Below are 17,465 nucleotides of genomic sequence, written 5' to 3' on the forward strand. Positions count from 1 at the left end.
AAAGAGATTCAGCCAACTCTGCTGCCTGTTTTGAGGTTGCAGGGTTGCGGTCCTCATCAAAGGCGCAAGGCTCCGGGGACCCAGGAGAATTGTTTGGTGATGATGGCGCCCCCCTATTTGCCCCCTGGTGGCTTTTGGAGACACACACTTTCTCGGACAGGTCCTCGTACAGCCTTCAGCTCCTTTCTTGAGACGTCATTCCCCGACCGCGCCGATGCGGAACTTCGACTCGACAAGTTTATTTCAAATTTATACAAGACATCGCTTTTGTCCAATGTCCACGGCTACGAATGCTGCTGGGGATTTTGCAGTGATAGGTGGGGCGAGATGTTGAGCTCACTCCTCCCTAGTCCACAGATATGCATGAGAAAGTCCCTCAAATTGAGTCAGATAGTGGACAGTATCTTCATCGTCTTGATCCGCCTACATTTCTGGCCCTTTTCAATCCGATGCATCTTAATGCCAGCATTGAGATGGTTGCTCGTGGCCGCACCTTTTCACAGGTTCAGGGTCAGGGATGGTTAGTGCTGTTGCGATTGGGGTTTGCACGGGTTCACCACGCTCTACTGTATCTGCTGACACTCCAGGCGCTCACGGCGCACCTCAACTTGCACGTGAGAAGATTGGTGTCGGACCCTGCTGTTCCTGTGTGTGTGTGCGTGCGCGTGCGTGCGTGCCTTCTTTGGTGTAAACGGATGGCAGCTTCTTCTCGTGTTTTCGCCTGCTCGCCTCCGATTGTGACGTTACATTACTGTCCTCTTCTCTTACTAAACGCCATGTTCTGTGTTTGCGTGTGCGTGTACGTGTGTATGTGCGTGTGCGTGTGCGCGCTCGTGTGTGTGTGCATGTGCGAGTGACTGTACGTGTACACGTGCGTGAAAGTGTGCGTCTGCGCGTGCGCGCGCGTTTGCGTGCGGGCGTGACTGCCGCCGGCCCCCGCTTCAGTCTTCGACCGGCTTCTTCCCTCCTGACCGCTTCGAGGAGCTTCTTTTTGTTTTTTGAGATCGACCCGTATCCGGTTGTAGCGTTGCATTACCACCCGCTTCTGTCGCCCAATGCAATATCCTGCGCGCGTGTGCACGTGCGCGTGTGTCACAAGCCAACCCTTGTCCTGACCCGGGCACGCAGTGGAGGAGCAGCGAGCCTCGTCTCCTCCACCGCCCACAATAGGCCGTCCGCGACGCTGTTGGCGCTCGGCTTTATATGGGTACCATTTCTGACATCACAAATACATCACACGCCGATGCCCCCTGGTTGCCGCATCTACCGCCGGGCAGGGCTATGTGGGGAATTCCCCCCATATATTTACATGGGTTTCCATCCCATTCTCTATTTTCCCATAGGAAGCATCCTAGTAAAACATTTTCGGGCCAAAGGTTTACAAAACATTACACTTTTTGTGCCAAAAGTTTGCCCAAGATGAGTTTCTTGTATTTTTCGTACTGTTAGTCTACAAATATGAAGTTTGCCCCAATGCTACTACTAGACTTAGGTTGTTATCCCCAAGAAAGAAATCCACCTCACCTCACGTCAGCTTCTTCCGTCTTGTTAACTCAATCGGACGATCAACTACATCAGTTTTCACAGTTTCAATCTGAAAAATTGAAAACTGGAACATCTGAGTCGGTGCAGACTCACAGTCTCAATGTGCTACAGAACAGATGGTTTGCAGATCAGACCGGGACGAGCGACTGATCTCAACGCGGTGAAGCCCGACTTATCAGTTACACAGATTCAATACAAAGACACGGTTCCCTCTGTATTTCACAGAACCGCAGTGCACCCCACTTGAAAAATGAATGATCTGAATCACAATGAATGTGTTCTGATTCACATTATTTGAATCATGATTGGTGCTGATTCTCTTTAAAATGCTGAATACGACAACAAAGTGTTAATATTCCTACACGCTGTGGTTGCTGTGACAGAGGCGGCGGTGAGATCATTCATGCACAATGCAGAAAAATATTTTCGCACATTGATATGATTTGAGAAGAAATTATAATAACAGAGATGATGTTTATTGGTGCTTTGGTGGTTTGGTATATGGTAAGCCAGACAGAGCGATGGATAGATGCTACTTAACATACTGCCTGGATTATAAAAAGCCGGGAGCACCCTTAGACACAGAAGTGCTCGCAGGTCAGCAGCGGCTTAACAGTTCCTTTACACTGAGAGAAACTGGGATGGAGGGATTTGGGTCGGGGCATCCCATGATGCAGAGTTTTGCCCGTGAGCCTCGAGAAACTGACTGCGCCCTTATGGGAGTCCACCAACCTCTACGACCTCGGGCGGATAGTAAAACTCTACAACCGGGATACTCCAAATTATAGCGCACCCATGTTTAAAGATGAGCAGGTCACATTGGCGGAGGTAATGTCCTAATTTTGGAGGTGCTATTGCAGCCCCTTTCGCAGAGGTCTGAGTGACAGGGCAAGTGTTCTGTTAGTCCCTCCCCTTACGTACTGGGGGCCAGCATTCCTCGGTGTAAGCAGACATGGAGCCCCTCCTCTCCCTCCCCCTCCCTCAGCTATCATGGGCGGGTGACTCTGGGCATAGGTGGGTGCGTAAGGGAGCGCATGTGCACATGTGTGCACAGCTATGAACGTCAGCCTCGGTGCCGGACGGAGGGGAGAAGTCAGCGCCCGGACAGGACGGCAGGTGAAGAGCAGGTCGGAGCTCTCTGAGGGGGCCCCCCGAACGCTGACCATGGGGCCAACGCACTGAGGGCCCCCCCAGATGAAACGGGAGTGGAAAAAGGAGTGAAAAGGTCGTCAAGGACAATCAGGGAAAAGCGCGAATAAAAAAGAAAAAAAACACACAAAATGGTGGCGGAGGAGATAATAATCACGTTGTCCGGTGGAGCGCCCTGGGGCTTTCGTCTCCAGGGAGGCGTGGAGCATCAGAAAGCACTTCAAGTGGCAAAGGTGAGGAAACAACGGCCGTCAGGTAGGGTAAGGAGGGAGGGAAGTGGAACTGGTTTGAGGAGTCATTCGACTGGATGTGGTGAATGTGAAGTACTTATTGACGGCACAGCCTATATGTAGAGATATACTGTATTAGGTGGATATATGAATAGCTGTGACTAAGTTTAAGTGCTATATCAGCGGTATAAGTGACATGGTTTGGGGCATGAATAGGAGTCGTCATCTCGTTTCTAGAATGTTCCATATGATGAGGCACACGGTGATTGATTGTGTGAACTTTACACTTCTGGGAAGGTGGGCCAAGTATTTTGCATATCTTCCACCGAGTCTTCCTTCCCCAGTGAAATTTCATATAGTTCCAAGACCCCACAAGTGCAATTCATAGCGATCAATTTGAAACTCCCCTGAGGAGTATCATATCAAAATGTGACCTGCGGAAAATGTTTGGGTCGCTCAGCAATGTTCAACGGTTTGTTCTTTGGCCAAAAGGTTGACCAATTTCCAACCGTTCGTTTCTGTAGGAAATACTTGCATGTGCACACGGTGGCTGACAGGCCATGCGGACAGTTTTTTATTCAGGACGATAGTTTTGTGTGTCAGCCACAACTTCTGTTTATAGCACATTCTTGCCCCATCGCCTTGAATGGTGTTGTGATATTATAAAAGATTTGTTTCCATAGTGTCGCTGTAAGTTGAAAACGCTGCAGCTGTGATTGTCCTGTTATTATACGGCAAGGTACTTCACTTGAGATTCATCAGGTGAACGGAACTTTAATAGTGATCCGCATGACAACTAGATACCAAAAATGACTGCGGTGCATGTCATGGCATTTTGAGCCAAACCAAATTGGCATCGGATATTTAATACATTACCGTTCTGATTGATACTGGTTTGTGTGTCAGCATAACAAAGTGACTTTGCTAAGTTTACCATTTATGTATGACACAAAATACCAGTCTACCAGCTCAAAGATTGTCCAACCGATCATTGTCCAAGCAACATCTGCACTAATGCAATGATTTAGGCTTGTATACCAGGGGGGAATACAAGCCTAAAATATCAGTACAAAACTTTTCTTTTAGTGATATATTTTTGTTTTGTCAGCACAAAACAATTGCTGCTATGCCTGAAAGGATTTAGGCACAGTAGCAATTCATGTGCAGTGACACACAGAACGCCAGGTACATGTATACAAAATCGAACAGGTTTAAGGAAAAAACACATGTTTTTTTTATAGTATAGGTACGATTATTCAAGTTAAAATCATACCACCTAGAAAGAAACTATCTATCATACACCTCTGACTACAAATGTATTCTGTTATATTTGGCGGAAGGCTATACAAAATAATCACATAAATGTTGTCTATTATACCAAAGCAAAGAGCTTCAAGTTTTTTTTACTTTTTCCTTGTCTTTATTTTCAAGTAATTTCCTAATTTTGCTAATTTGCGACACAATTGATGGGAATGCTTTTTATTACTATTATCATGTATGTTTTTATTGTTATTAACAGGGGCATTATCAATCGAATAGTACTATTTTTCAAATTTGTCTCCAGTTCAAAAGCTATTATTTTAAATATTTACATTCACGTGAAAACCTTTTGAAGTATTATTGGATAGCAGATTGGTGTTTTGCATGCTAAGAGCACCAGAACCTTCAAATGATGAGGCAAAATGGATGCCTCTTAAAAAGCACAGGCCTTCACCCCAGAGGGAGTCCCATCACCAGGTCTCGTAATCCCTAACAGGTGGAGTCGTTCTAAAGTCAATGTTGCTTCATTAAATATCCGCTGTATTGGGAGCACTAGGGCGTGTGCGTGTGTGTGTGTGCGTGTGCGTGTGCGTGTGCGTGTGCGTGTGCGTGTGTGTGTGTGTGTGTGTGTGTGTGTGTGTGTGTGTGTGTGTGTGTGTGTAGGTGGGGGTTCCTTAAGCGTTACACATTGTGAATTACAGCCACAAGGTGACTGACTGAATGACTAATTGACATGCCGCACTAACAAGCAGGTGCAGGCCACTTAAAAGAGGTTTAGCTAACTGGGGAGTTGGGATTTCATCGTTGGCAAAGTCAAGAGCCCGTTTAGAATACCCTAAATGGGATTCGTTGGTTTTACTTCCGCTTTGCTCTGGCTTCTGATGATGCATATCAACCAAAGGCCAGCTATTATCACAATTTGCACAACAACAAAAGTTTATTGCACTTAAGGGTAAACATGGACCATGCCAAAGATGCTGGCATTGACATTTGGCTATTTAAAGCGGGCATCACGCCATGGCCTTGTGCGTCCCCTGAGCAGCCAGAGATCACAGCACAGCACCAAATGGAGAAGGGCTGCTGCCTGGCCTTTCCCTGTTAAAGTGGGTACAAGTGCACCACTTAAGTTGCAATACGTGCCATATGTCTAGAGCAACATGATGCTGTCAAAACAAGTGTTGTGTGATGTTATGTGCCTGCCGTTTTTCAATTGAGTCTTATCTTATCATATATATCATATCAACTTTTTTGTACTTTCCATGGCACTATTTATTTGACTATTATGGTATGATTTGGTGAGCTCCTTGTGTGGATGATTGTTTTGTATTTTGTTCTGTACCCCACTCCGATGCTCTCCTTATCAATATTATGATTAATAGAAGGAGATATTAAAGATCATAGAGATGTAAATATATTACTTTTGGTTTTGCTATAAATTACAAAAAAGTGCAATATTCTCATTTCATCCATTTTTGACATTGTCTCCTGCTGTTGGTGCAGGTGCGGAAGCGCAGTAAGGCATGCAGGGCGGGGCTGAAGGAGGCTGATGAGCTGGTGTCCATCAATGAGCAGCCTTGCGCAACTTTGTCCCACGCCCAGGCCATGAATCTCATTGACACCTCTCCAGGAATACTTCACATCAAGATCAAAAGGTCAGTGACGTGAAAATTATTGATACAGTAAGTCACCTTAGTTTGACACTATTGTTTAACATCAATCGAAACTTGACAACACCGGTTTTTCCAAGCTCAATTTTTTATCAACCTTTTCTCCTCACCTCATCCAACCCACCTCCACACAGGGCGCCTGTTGGCTTTCACTCCGTGGTGCTTCTCTCCCGTGCACCTTCGCCCCGCATTGACAAAGAGTACCGCGCTGCCCTGCGCGCCATGTCGCCCTCTCGTCTCCAGCAGGTGCCGGTCAGGGAGGTCAACCGCAGCCGCTCTTCCGTGGCCAGCGGCCTGACCTCCCCGCCAGGCAGCGAGGCTTATTACGGTGAGACCGACAGTGATGCGGATGTGACCGCCTATGACAGGCAGCGCCGGCAGAAGCGCAGAAGCCCCAGCAACCCCGTTCCCGGGAAGCCGCCGGGACGGGCCTCACCCGAGGGCGGGGAGACATCGGAGATGAGTGGGTACGACAGTGCTCCGGACGTACGCATCCACCCTGGCTTGTTGGATGGGTGCGGTGGAGCCTGGGTAGGTGGCAGAGGAGGGTGCGAGGGGCTTCCAGGGGTAGCGAGGAGGGAGGTGATCTACCAACCCCCTGCTCCAGGTATGTGGTCCTCCCAGACATCCACAGAGACCTCCTCCATAATCTCCTCGGCAGACGACCAGGGGCCACGGGACGGGGCACCAGAGGAGGACAGTGGCTTCTTAGAACATGACAATGTGCCTCTGGTGTCCCCCGAGAGGGCGAAGGTGGCTTTGATGCTCGGGTCTCGCAGCCAGCTGGTGCCCATGGTGGGACCCATAGATACACCCATCGATGAGGAGCTCACCACAACCTACATGGAAAAGGCCAAACAAGCTAGTGAGTAGAGTCAAACGGTATACAATGTTATTGAGCTGTTGTGTTCACATCTTATTATGCAGGTGTTCACTTAAGATAACATAAACAAAAAAAACATTACATTGTAACATACAGTACATGCATGAAACATGCATGCGTGCATAAAAACATGATTACAGGAAAAAGTGGTGGAAAAATAGCAAACAAATATAAGTCAAAAGGAAAATATGGGAAAAAGGGAAGCTAGCTATACAGTATCTGTATGAAATCACGAGTCTTCCCCAGCATTTTTTTTTCTTTTCTTTTTTTTAACCTGTGCTGTCACCATGCTGGGCATACAACACAGAGTATTTGTATGCCCTTGCATTCAGGACAGAGTTAGTCTGCAAGTGGAGTTCAAGTTCTCAACCTGCAATGCAACTCTTTATTAATTCTTAAATCATAAAGAACTGCTGCAATAACTCTGTCCTGTGGACGACCTGTAGAATGACAAGAGCACAGTTTTTGGTTATGGAGAGCCACCACCAACCCCCCTCTTTGGAGAACTATTGATCATGTTTGGGTCTACAAACAACTGATCACTACTCCAAGATGGGGAGAATCAACAGGGTGAGACAAATAAACATAGAAACAAACAGAATTTACACAAAAACATGAACACTGGATGACAACATGAATTGAAAAACAGTGAATTAGGTCCAGGAAAACTGGAGCTACAACTGGTCACGTGGCCTCTTCCTGTCATAATTATGGCAGCAAATGAGGGAGGAAAGGAGAGGAAAACAACCAGGAGGGTGCTGCTTCCCCAGCATTTTGATTCCCACTATCCAGAGAAACAGCTCTGGGTAGTGGGCAAAAACATGGCAGGACTTTTACTTTCTGATCCTGGAACCATTAACCACCCTTACAAATTGCCTTTTTGATAGTTTTTTTTTTCTTTTTATAGGATTCAACATTTTGAAGCAAACCAATGACAGCATTTTCATTATTTGTGTTCAATATCTTTTCATTCCCTTTGATTACGTAAAGTTAATTTTAAATGAATAAATAATGACAAAATATATTCTTACTAGTTGTATAATAATAATTGTTTTTCCATATCAAGCCCTGATTTCCAATTACAAATTTACTATGACCAAATTCTTAAAAAAAAAAAAATAATTATAATAATGTTTCATCAGTTGGACTATGGGTCTTGCTATACTGTTCTTTTGATGTGACTATGTGTGAAGTTTCACTTGGTGTATTAAAAAGAGAAGGCGGGTACTGGTACTTATATTTAGCTGCAAGCTTAGTGGCACGATAACCCCCATGCTCAGCCCAGGAGCTTGGAAAAGCATCTACAGCTGCTAACTGGTGTCAAGTAGCAGAGCAGGGACATATTCGGCTGCATCCCCAACTTCTAACCTGACCCTCTCTTTCTTCAAGCTAGCCTTACATATTTATACAAAAATAATAATATGAAAAGTAACAAATAAATAAAATGCTATGACATATTTCACTATCGCTTCATTTACTGTGCAGAAATAAAGAGCTGTGTTACAATAGATTAACTTAAATAAAAAGCCAATTTCTAACTTTGGTCATGCTGGCAGTGAAAAATAAATGCTATAAGTGGGGCAGATGCAATCACATTAACATTCTGATGGACAACCATCAGGCTGTCCACCCCGAATCCCTTTTGCTGTCGCAAAGTTAAACTTTAGCTTCCTATGTCCTCTTCGGGGACAGCCAGGGACGTCTTTTCCGACATGACTAGGGGCTAAGCTTACTGGGCTATTACAATTATACCGCAGTTCCGTAGACTATGATAATCTTGATAATACTGTAACAAGTTACACGATATGCAGTGGTGACTGAAATAATTCTTCCACTCACCTACAAGAAAGGACGTTCCATTGGCTTGCATTTATATTCAGTTACTTTTGATGTTCTAATACATATGTATAAGTGAGCAGCCTAATGTGAGAAGCCTTCAGGCTCGTCTGGAATTTTTCCGCAAGTGCTTCTACAGCATGCTGAAAGACGAACACCTGTGGAAGGCATGCTATTTAATATGGATTTAGACTTTGATGTCCCAGTCAGCTCTTAAAGTTTAAGTCAGTTGTGTGTCCTTAATTATTTGATGATACCGCAGGCCTCACAGTGATTAAGGTTTTTGCTGCTCAAGAACAGCAAAATTATTTCTTATTAAATATTTTCACCCTCTTGGCCTGCGATCAAACAACATAAATGTGACACTGATCCCTGGTATCTTTCACCTTTTGCCCATTCTCCTGCAGAGCTGAACCGAGGAGACACTGTTCAAGACAAGAATGTTAAGGAGGCCAAAACCAAGTGTCGCACGATCGCATCCCTCCTGACAGACGCTCCCAACCCTCACTCGAAAGGTGTTCTGATGTTCAAGAAAAGGCGGCAGCGCTCCAAGAAGTACACTCTGACCAGTTTTGGCAGTGTGGATGAGGACATGTGTCAGGACTCACAGGAAGAGAATGGGGTATTCCCTGGCAGCGAGTCAGAGTTTGACGAGGATGGCTTCTCAGCTGCCCCTGATCCAACATGGGACAGTGACTACCTGGATATGCTGGAGAAAAGGGCAGCAGCAACTACTGGGAATCATGGGGATGGTGCAGAGGATGCTCCCAGTCTGGGGTTGAGTAACACCACAGGCAAAGGTGCCCAGCTTTTTGAGCAGCAGAGAAAGAGGGCTGCTGAGCATGCCAGGAAAGTGGAAGCTTCAAAGCCTCCACCCCAGTCTCAAAGCTTAGAGTCACCTCAGATGCATCAGCAGAGCCCGTTTCAGCCACCTGCTCAACCACATGTGCAATCTGTTCTCCAGTACCAACAAGTGACACCAGCCACTACAGTCTTACGAGAAGAAGCACAACCCATAGTTCCCCATACCCCAGGCCCAGCTGGTGCATCATTTAGCCGGGCTAACGGGGAAATGTCTTACTCTGCAGGAAGCATGGCAAACATGGTTATGTCACCCCCAGGTGTGGCACCGAAACCAGCCATGGCTGCAGTTACAATCATGGCAAGTCCCACACCATTGGCCGAGACACCATTACCAGAATTTCCTTCCAGTAATGTACTTAACAGAACAGCCCGTCCCTTTGCACCTGGTTTCATCACAAACAGAGCTTCCACTGCTCCAGTCGTGTTTCGTCCACCTGTAACAAAGAAAGCGCAGCGCCCCGCTTCTGCTGTCACTGGATCAGCTCCGTTCTCTACTTCCCCAGCAATGGCCCATAATGTTACTGGAGCAGCTACACTACAATGTGGTGATGCTCCATCAATGTTCTCAGCACCTACAAGTCTGCCTGGGGGTCCTTTTGCCCCAACACCAGCAGCACCTGTCAATCAACTCCATCCAGCTTTTTCAAATTCTGTAGAGATCATGCATGCACCACCAACAACTACTTTTCCAGTGCCAATGTCTATGCCCTCAATTCACCAGGTATCAATAGCCCCGGTTACATATGTGCCAGTTAGTTTAGACCCCGTTACATCAATGCCTCAAACTCCAATCGCAGCTTTACCTGGCCTGGCTGCCCCAGTCCCTCTTATTCAGTCGACTATAGCCCAGACAGCCCCAGCTCAAGCCTCCATAGCCCCTGTAATCCCAGCATTTGTAGTCCATCAGCCAGATGTGGTGGCCCCCACACCTGTCCCTGATCAAACAGGTCGCACAGGAATCTTACTGGAGGTTCGTCGGCGTGGAAATTCCAAACCTATGTTCAATATCCCAGAAGTCAAGAAGAACTCCCCTAATCCTGAGCTGTTGTCCATGGTTCAGAACCTGGATGAAAGACCTGTCCGACATAGGTATAGCCACACACCCTCTAACGTCTACAACGATGGTACAGAGGAAGACTATGGTAGTGATGCTAGTCGGGCCAGGATGCCTCCCCCAGTGGCACCTAAGCCACGTGTAATCCATGAGGCCCCTCAGATTCCTCACGCTGAAGGCAAAGGCGCTGAGCTCTTTGCCCGTAGGCAGTGTCGAATGGGCATGTTTGTGGTGGACACCCCACCTGAGACTGCCTACCAGCAAGAGATACCCTCATATCCTTCAGCACAACCTGGTGCCTCCTCCCCAAACCCTTCCCTCCTATCTCAGTGGAAGTATTCCCCCAACATCAGGGCCCCACCCCCCATCGGGTACAACCCACTCCTCTCCCCATCTGTTCCTGTGGGGCCTCAGAGAGGTATGAACAGGGCTGATAGCCAAGGTAGAGGAGGAGCAGGTACCCAGAGAGAGGGAATTAAAGCGCTGGATTTCATCAGAAGGCAGCCCTATCAGCTCAATTCTGCAATGTTTAGCTATGGGGGCAGCACAGCTAATCCATCAGCCATGGCATCCCACCAGGCTCAGAGGCCGCAGGGGGGCTATTCCACAATGGTAGGCAGCTCACTTACCCAGCCAAGGCAGATCCCCATCAAAGCTGCACGTGTATATGAGATTAAGCGTTTCTCCACACCAACGCCCATGTCAGCCCCAACTCTGACACCCAAAGTTATCATGCCACGTTCAGCCACCACTCTGGGGGAACGTATAAACCGTCCTGACATGACCTCCCCACCCCTTGAACCTCTCATGCTACGCCCTACCTCTGTTTCATTTCCTGCCACAACCTCACACGCTACACTTGCTGCTGCCCCTACTCCTACCTCAGCTCATTTACACCCAGCTGGTCTACCCAGTCTCCCAAAAATTGCTACAGCACCTATTCCAAACCCTGTGCACAATGCACTCCCTGTGCCCTACACTCCAGTGTCATATGTCACCGGTCTGCAGTCAGCCAAGCAGTTCCAGAGTGCCCCTGAGCTCAGTCTACTTTCCTCCTTGCCCCCACTGAGGCCCAACCCTATTCAAGTACCCAAGCCTCGTTTTGTGGCCACCAAAGGGGGAATCCAACCCCATGTCTGGAGACCAGGAGCCTTGTAAGAAGTTAACCTGTCACTAGCAGTGTTAACTTCAAGACAATGAACAATCACTAAAATAACCTACAAGGCCCCCATAAAATAATGACAAAATAAATGTCAATTTTACTTTCATGACCTTTCTGCAAAATGCTGCTTTACATACATATTTTATTGCTGCTGAAACACATATGTACTTATTGGAATGTGATTTCAAATGATTATGCTTGTATTTGAAATTATTGTGATTAAACCCTTGGGACATGGTGAAATCATATTATCAATCATAAAAAAAATCCAGTATATGCCTGTCCTGGGGGAGCTTTGTGTAAGGCTTCAAGAAGAGTTTAAAATAAGTCAGAAGACCTGCTCTCGAAATAGAGCCTGTACTGAATTATTCTTTTAAACTTGAAATATCCAAAACGTGTTGAGAACGAACGGTCTCTTCACCGATCTTTTCATAGTGCACATAGTGGGGAAAAAAACACCAGTGGTGGATACATGTCTGTATTCTATTTCTGGTTTGTAGACTGGGATGGAGAATCGCATGGCTTTTAAAGACAGCACTGATAGCAAAGGTGTCAATTTACTATGTTATATTAGTCCTGTTAAAAGATTTGCCATAATTATTTTCATTTAAAAGCACACCAAATATTGGATAATTTCACAATACCATACCTGAAGAGGTTGGTTGGTTTCGGATTCAGAAATGAAAATAGTATTTACTGTGGAAATTGAGTATAAATAAGGTTTGGACTCAACACTATAGGTTACTTTGAGCAAACATAAATGTTCCTTTTGAACCTGTTTTATCAGGCCATCCCTGAATATACAACGGTCACCGGATGGATATCAGTGCTTCAATGTCTTTCAGCCACAAGACTTCTGCCCTTCCATGAACGTGTTCCATTCTTACCTTGTATTAAACAAATGACCCTAATGATTGAATGTGCATTTTGTTTTACTTTGTCGTGACTAAATGCGTTATTGCATCTGGGAAAGCTAGTGCACCCAGAGGCACCGGCATTTTATAAATGGGTAACAGATACGAGAGTGGCTGTGGACAGGGGTATAAAGCAAGATTCATTTCAAAGCCCTGCCAGACTATTGAAGCGGTGTGAAGTTTATCCTATAAGTTGAGGTCTCCATCGGTATGACAAGTTCTGCCGAACCAACTCACCTTAGAAATGAGGACATTCTGAGGCAACCGCCTTCAAACAAAGTGAGACCTCTGGCTGCGTTGTCCTTTTGAAATGCCACAGCCTGTCAGAATCATAAGAGCATGACTAGGAAAGTGTGGGTCCGGTTTGTTGACGAAGCAGAATAAAGAGTGGTGAAAGAGGAATAGAAAATTCAGCTATGCCGGTGTCTCTCCAAAACAATGTGTGCCCATAAATGTATTGCTATACATTATTTGTGGCCCTAAACCACGAGAACGGTCTCAACTCAATGGTGACAAGTCAAGTGAAAATGACAAGTGCTGAGGACAGGGATGTATTTTCTGCTGCAGGTTCCATGGAATAGATCTGTGGGAATGCTTTTTTTTTTTTTTTTTAATTTTCATATATCACTTTTACAACGAATATTATCTCAGAATTGCATATTGTATTCATATGAGTATGGCTGCACAGTGTGGAAATGGTTTTGTCTATGTGTAAAAAATATACGAACGTAATGTTTCGGGGTGTAGATCGACAAATGCGTGTGGAAATGTTCATGAAGCTGCTGTAACACAGGCTGGTGGGGTCTTTACACGGACAGGACGCAAGACGCACTTTTAGTGGAATAAATTGACGCTTGAAAGCTTTCCAGTTGTCTTGACATGTCTGATTTAACACTGCCCTCTGTCGTCCATCATGTTCCGTTGCCATATCAAAGCGCACACGTTAAGCCTCACTCGTTTCAACATGCACGACTGGAATATCTGATGGAAATGAAGACTTTGAAGAGTCGAATAAAGTCAACGGTAAACACGTGCTCGTCTGAACGAGGGGAATTGATCAATGACTCCCAACAACGCTTTATTTATTTGATTCGTTTCCAGCAAATAACATATGAAGAGTGATCAATGAAGCGCCGGAGATAACGCCGAACGATATAAACACGCTGTGGGCATCCACACGAAATGCCGCAGATATTTATTCGCCTTGAAATTGCCTTCCAGTGCGTGTGGGACGTGTTCGTGGGGATGAACGTACGGCGAGCGCAGGTAAAGCGACACCGGAGGGTCACTTCGTTGATCCGCAACGGGGAGGCCCGTCCTCGGCGCTTGAACGCGCCCCGGTCAGTGCGCGGAGGTGCCGAGACGGGTCTCCCCCTCGAACGGCGCGTCCACCGACTGCTCGCCCCCCGCCGTGGCGCGCCCCCACCGCTGGGGTGCTACGGAGAGCGGTAAGGGTCACGTTTGCGACCGTTCTCTGCGGAACGTCGCGCTGTGTTCTGGGAGCGACAGGGGAAACCGTCGCGACCGTCTAGTTATTGGTTGAAACGGGGGGGGAACAGAAGCTATGTTAGTTGCGCTTTTATGTCTGTATTAACACAACCAACGACTGTTACTTCCATCAATACATAATATTATATTTGTGAGAGAGTTTTACTGTGATTTGACAGGTAAATATGCGATCGTTCTGAAAAGGCGCAATGCGAGGACGTATTAATCCCCCACTTAACTTTACGGGTTTTTTTGTTTGTTTGTTTGTTGTTGTTGTTGTTGTTGTTGTTGTTGTTTTTTAATTAAAATAAGTGATTTGGCCACAAGAGAGCTCTGTTGTCCACTTTGGTTCAGCTGTTTAGAGTACTCACGCGTACGCAGTACCGGCACTTCTGAGTTTTACACAAGGCACCATCACAGGCACTTCTCACAGGCTGCCGGTACTGTGTCCCGCCCTCTCAGGTGGACAAATTAAGTGGACATATTGTAAAATATACAATATTTTATTGAGTCAGAGTGCACTTTTAAATGTTTTTTAATGCAATGGCACTTTTAAATATATATATATATATATAGCCAATGATGTCATTGACCATATATGGCCATGGACGGGAGATTCTTTTTTAGATTGTAGGCATCCGTATTTGCGTTGTGTATCTTGGTCAAAACAGCTGGTTTCACTCATTATCTATTCCATAAGTTTGGGTTCCATCGGTGGTAAAGGCCGCTGCCGGCGCTCTCGAGTTCAGGCGGATTAGAAAGCGCTCCGAGTTCGTATGGGGTCGAGAGAGAGCGAGGAGGTGATGCTGCCTTTCCGCGGGAACTCGGAAAACTGTTGTTCGTGTCAGTAGTCCCCATGTGAACGCAACAGAAAAACCAACAGAGCAGTTCCAAACAACTTTATATGTGTTGAAATAAATCATAATCTCTACGAAGGGAACGTTGTTAACAGTTAACGGTGCGCGCCACTATGTTGCCGTGACGTCAGGCCTGTTATCTTGGTAAACTCGGGCGAGAGCCATCAGCTCTGAAATGGTAACTTGAATAGGTTCACAATGTTAATTGGTTCACCAAACCACCATGTGCCATGTCAAAATTGGCTGTAAATTTGGACTGAAAATCGTATCAATATCTAAAATATAATGTTGAAAACAGGACTCCATCACGGACATCTTTGCATGTTATGGTATTGCATGTTATTGTCCTTACACCACATTGCCATACACTGTGTTGTGGGCTCACTTTCACATTCTGAGAAAAGCTCTGATCTCTCCCTTTATCAAGCAAAGAAAAACATATAGTCATAAGGCATTTTGTTGCTTGCTTTACACTCAAGGGATGCTTAGCACCTATATTTAGGGCTGTGAATATTCACACGGTAGACTATTTGTGGCAAAGATGCCTTTCAGCTTGCACATTATTGTCAATAAGTTCCTCTAAATTAAACTGGCAAAGGTTAAATAAAAAAAAAAAAGGCTATATAGTATCTGCATGTTTCTATTTCCAGTTTCACAATTACTATTTTTATATATTCTATGAAAACTACAGCTCAGTATGCCGTTTTTTTTTTTAAACTTGAACCTTATAATTGAATACACACCACCAACTGGCTGGCTGCCACTGGCCAGGTTGTCTTGTCCTCAGTGGGCCACGATATCGTTATTATCATTTACACTTCAGTGAATTGCCTAATAATATGTGTGTTAAAAATAGACACATAACCATTAAAAAACAAAATCTCTGTTGTATTTTATTTTTACTATATTATAAACATATTGGGACCTCATTAAATTGTCTCACAGGTCCCCTCGAAGCCCCTGATCTAAGACAATACTCATCTCAAGTCTAAGAACAAAGAAATATGTTAAAAAAAAACCAATCACTTCAGACAATAATCGCTTTTAATCACTTTAAAATAAATAATTACAAAAAGTAACTTGTCATTTTTTGTCTTTCCTTGTATTATTCTGTCTTGTCGTCCTTGAGTGTTTCTCTTTCCCTCTCTCCCTTTTCAGGTCTTTTATTTTCCTCATTTTTAATCTTCCCTCTATACTTTCTTTTATACTTTAAACGTACGGTAATTAATTCGGTCGAGATGAGAGAAATTCTATTATGAAGGCGAAGTGAAGATAGGTTTGTGGTTAGAAAATATTTCCAGTTGAGGGTATAAATAATTGAGGAGGGAGGGGAGCAAAAGAAAAATCCAACTTGAGCTGTTCCGGCCATGAAAACCATTTTCTAAACTAAATAAAATCGCGTTGAACTTCGATCTGTAATTCTGATGATAGGTCTCTGCTGACGTCATCTCACAACAGAGACACGTGCACCAGCAACCAGCTGGACATCATTTACATTTTAATTGAAAAAAGGTTACTCTAAAGCAATATTTGTCACTTCAAGGTAAATATTTTAGTAATTACATTTGTCCTTTACACGTTTCCGTGATGAGAGTCTAGTCAAAAGTTACGATTAGATTAGATTAGATTAGATTAGATTCTCTACTCATCCCTGGTCGAAAATTGCTGTCTCGTAGCAGCACATATCACAACAAATAGGCAAACACAGTCAAGTGAAAAGAATGGCACTATACAATGAACAATAAATGTTCAACAATTTGAAATACAAACAGGAAATTATGTGTGTGTGTGTGTGTGTGTGTGTGTGTGTATAAGATATCCTAAAAGAAACTTCATTTATTCATAGTTGGTGGTGAATATTGCATGCACAATTCTAAATAAAACGTAATTTGCAAAATGACCATGCTATCATGTGACTCGACATACACCATGTGGGAAAATGTAGGCTAAATTCAAATTCTAATTAAATAATTATATTCCGCATTTGCCTTTCATGTACCTGTGTCTCCCTGCAGCAGGTGGTCTGCTCAGGTACGTCGGCTTTGCTGCTTTTTGTACACGTTGATCTTCAAAGTTTTTTTATGGATAGTACTTGAACTGAACTGATAAGATAAAAAATAATAAAGCGGAAAACTAATTATATCCACCAAAAAAAACCCACTGACACCATGTTGTCGTGTTCATATGACCAGGTTGAAATAAACTCAAACACACACGTACGTACGCGCGCGCACACACACACACACACACACACACACACACACACACACACACACTCACACACACACACCCACACCCACACCCACCCCTCTATACGTCACACACACTCACCAAGAAATAATTTAGCACTATCTTATAACTGAGTTAATATCTCCCCTTCGTAATTCTCCTCCAGCATTTTCTGCTAAATATAGGCCTCTGGGCCATCTGTGAGAATAATTTAGAACCCTTAATATTCCCATCAGCACTTTGTGGAGACCAACACAGGACAACCCCCCGCCCGTATTCAAACTTCCAACTTCAATCCCTCCCTTCCTCCTCCCTTATCGCTGTCAC

General features: G+C 44.8%; 1 protein-coding gene across 1 annotated transcript; it reads left to right on the forward strand.

The window, feature by feature from the left end:
• The first annotated feature begins 2,555 nt into the window (after window positions 1-2,555).
• synpo2la (synaptopodin 2-like a) lies at window positions 2,556-13,427 on the forward strand. Its single transcript, XM_080016713.1, has 4 exons — window positions 2,556-2,927; window positions 5,685-5,836; window positions 5,986-6,716; window positions 8,978-13,427. The coding sequence occupies exons 1-4, from the start codon at window positions 2,826-2,828 to the stop codon at window positions 11,644-11,646; spliced, it is 3,654 nt and encodes a 1,217-aa protein (XP_079872839.1). The 5' UTR covers window positions 2,556-2,825; the 3' UTR covers window positions 11,647-13,427.
• The last annotated feature ends 4,038 nt before the right edge of the window (window positions 13,428-17,465 follow it).

Source organism: Zeus faber (genome assembly GCF_960531495.2).
Source record: "Zeus faber genome assembly, chromosome: 16".
NCBI classification, from domain to species: domain Eukaryota; kingdom Metazoa; phylum Chordata; class Actinopteri; order Zeiformes; family Zeidae; genus Zeus; species Zeus faber.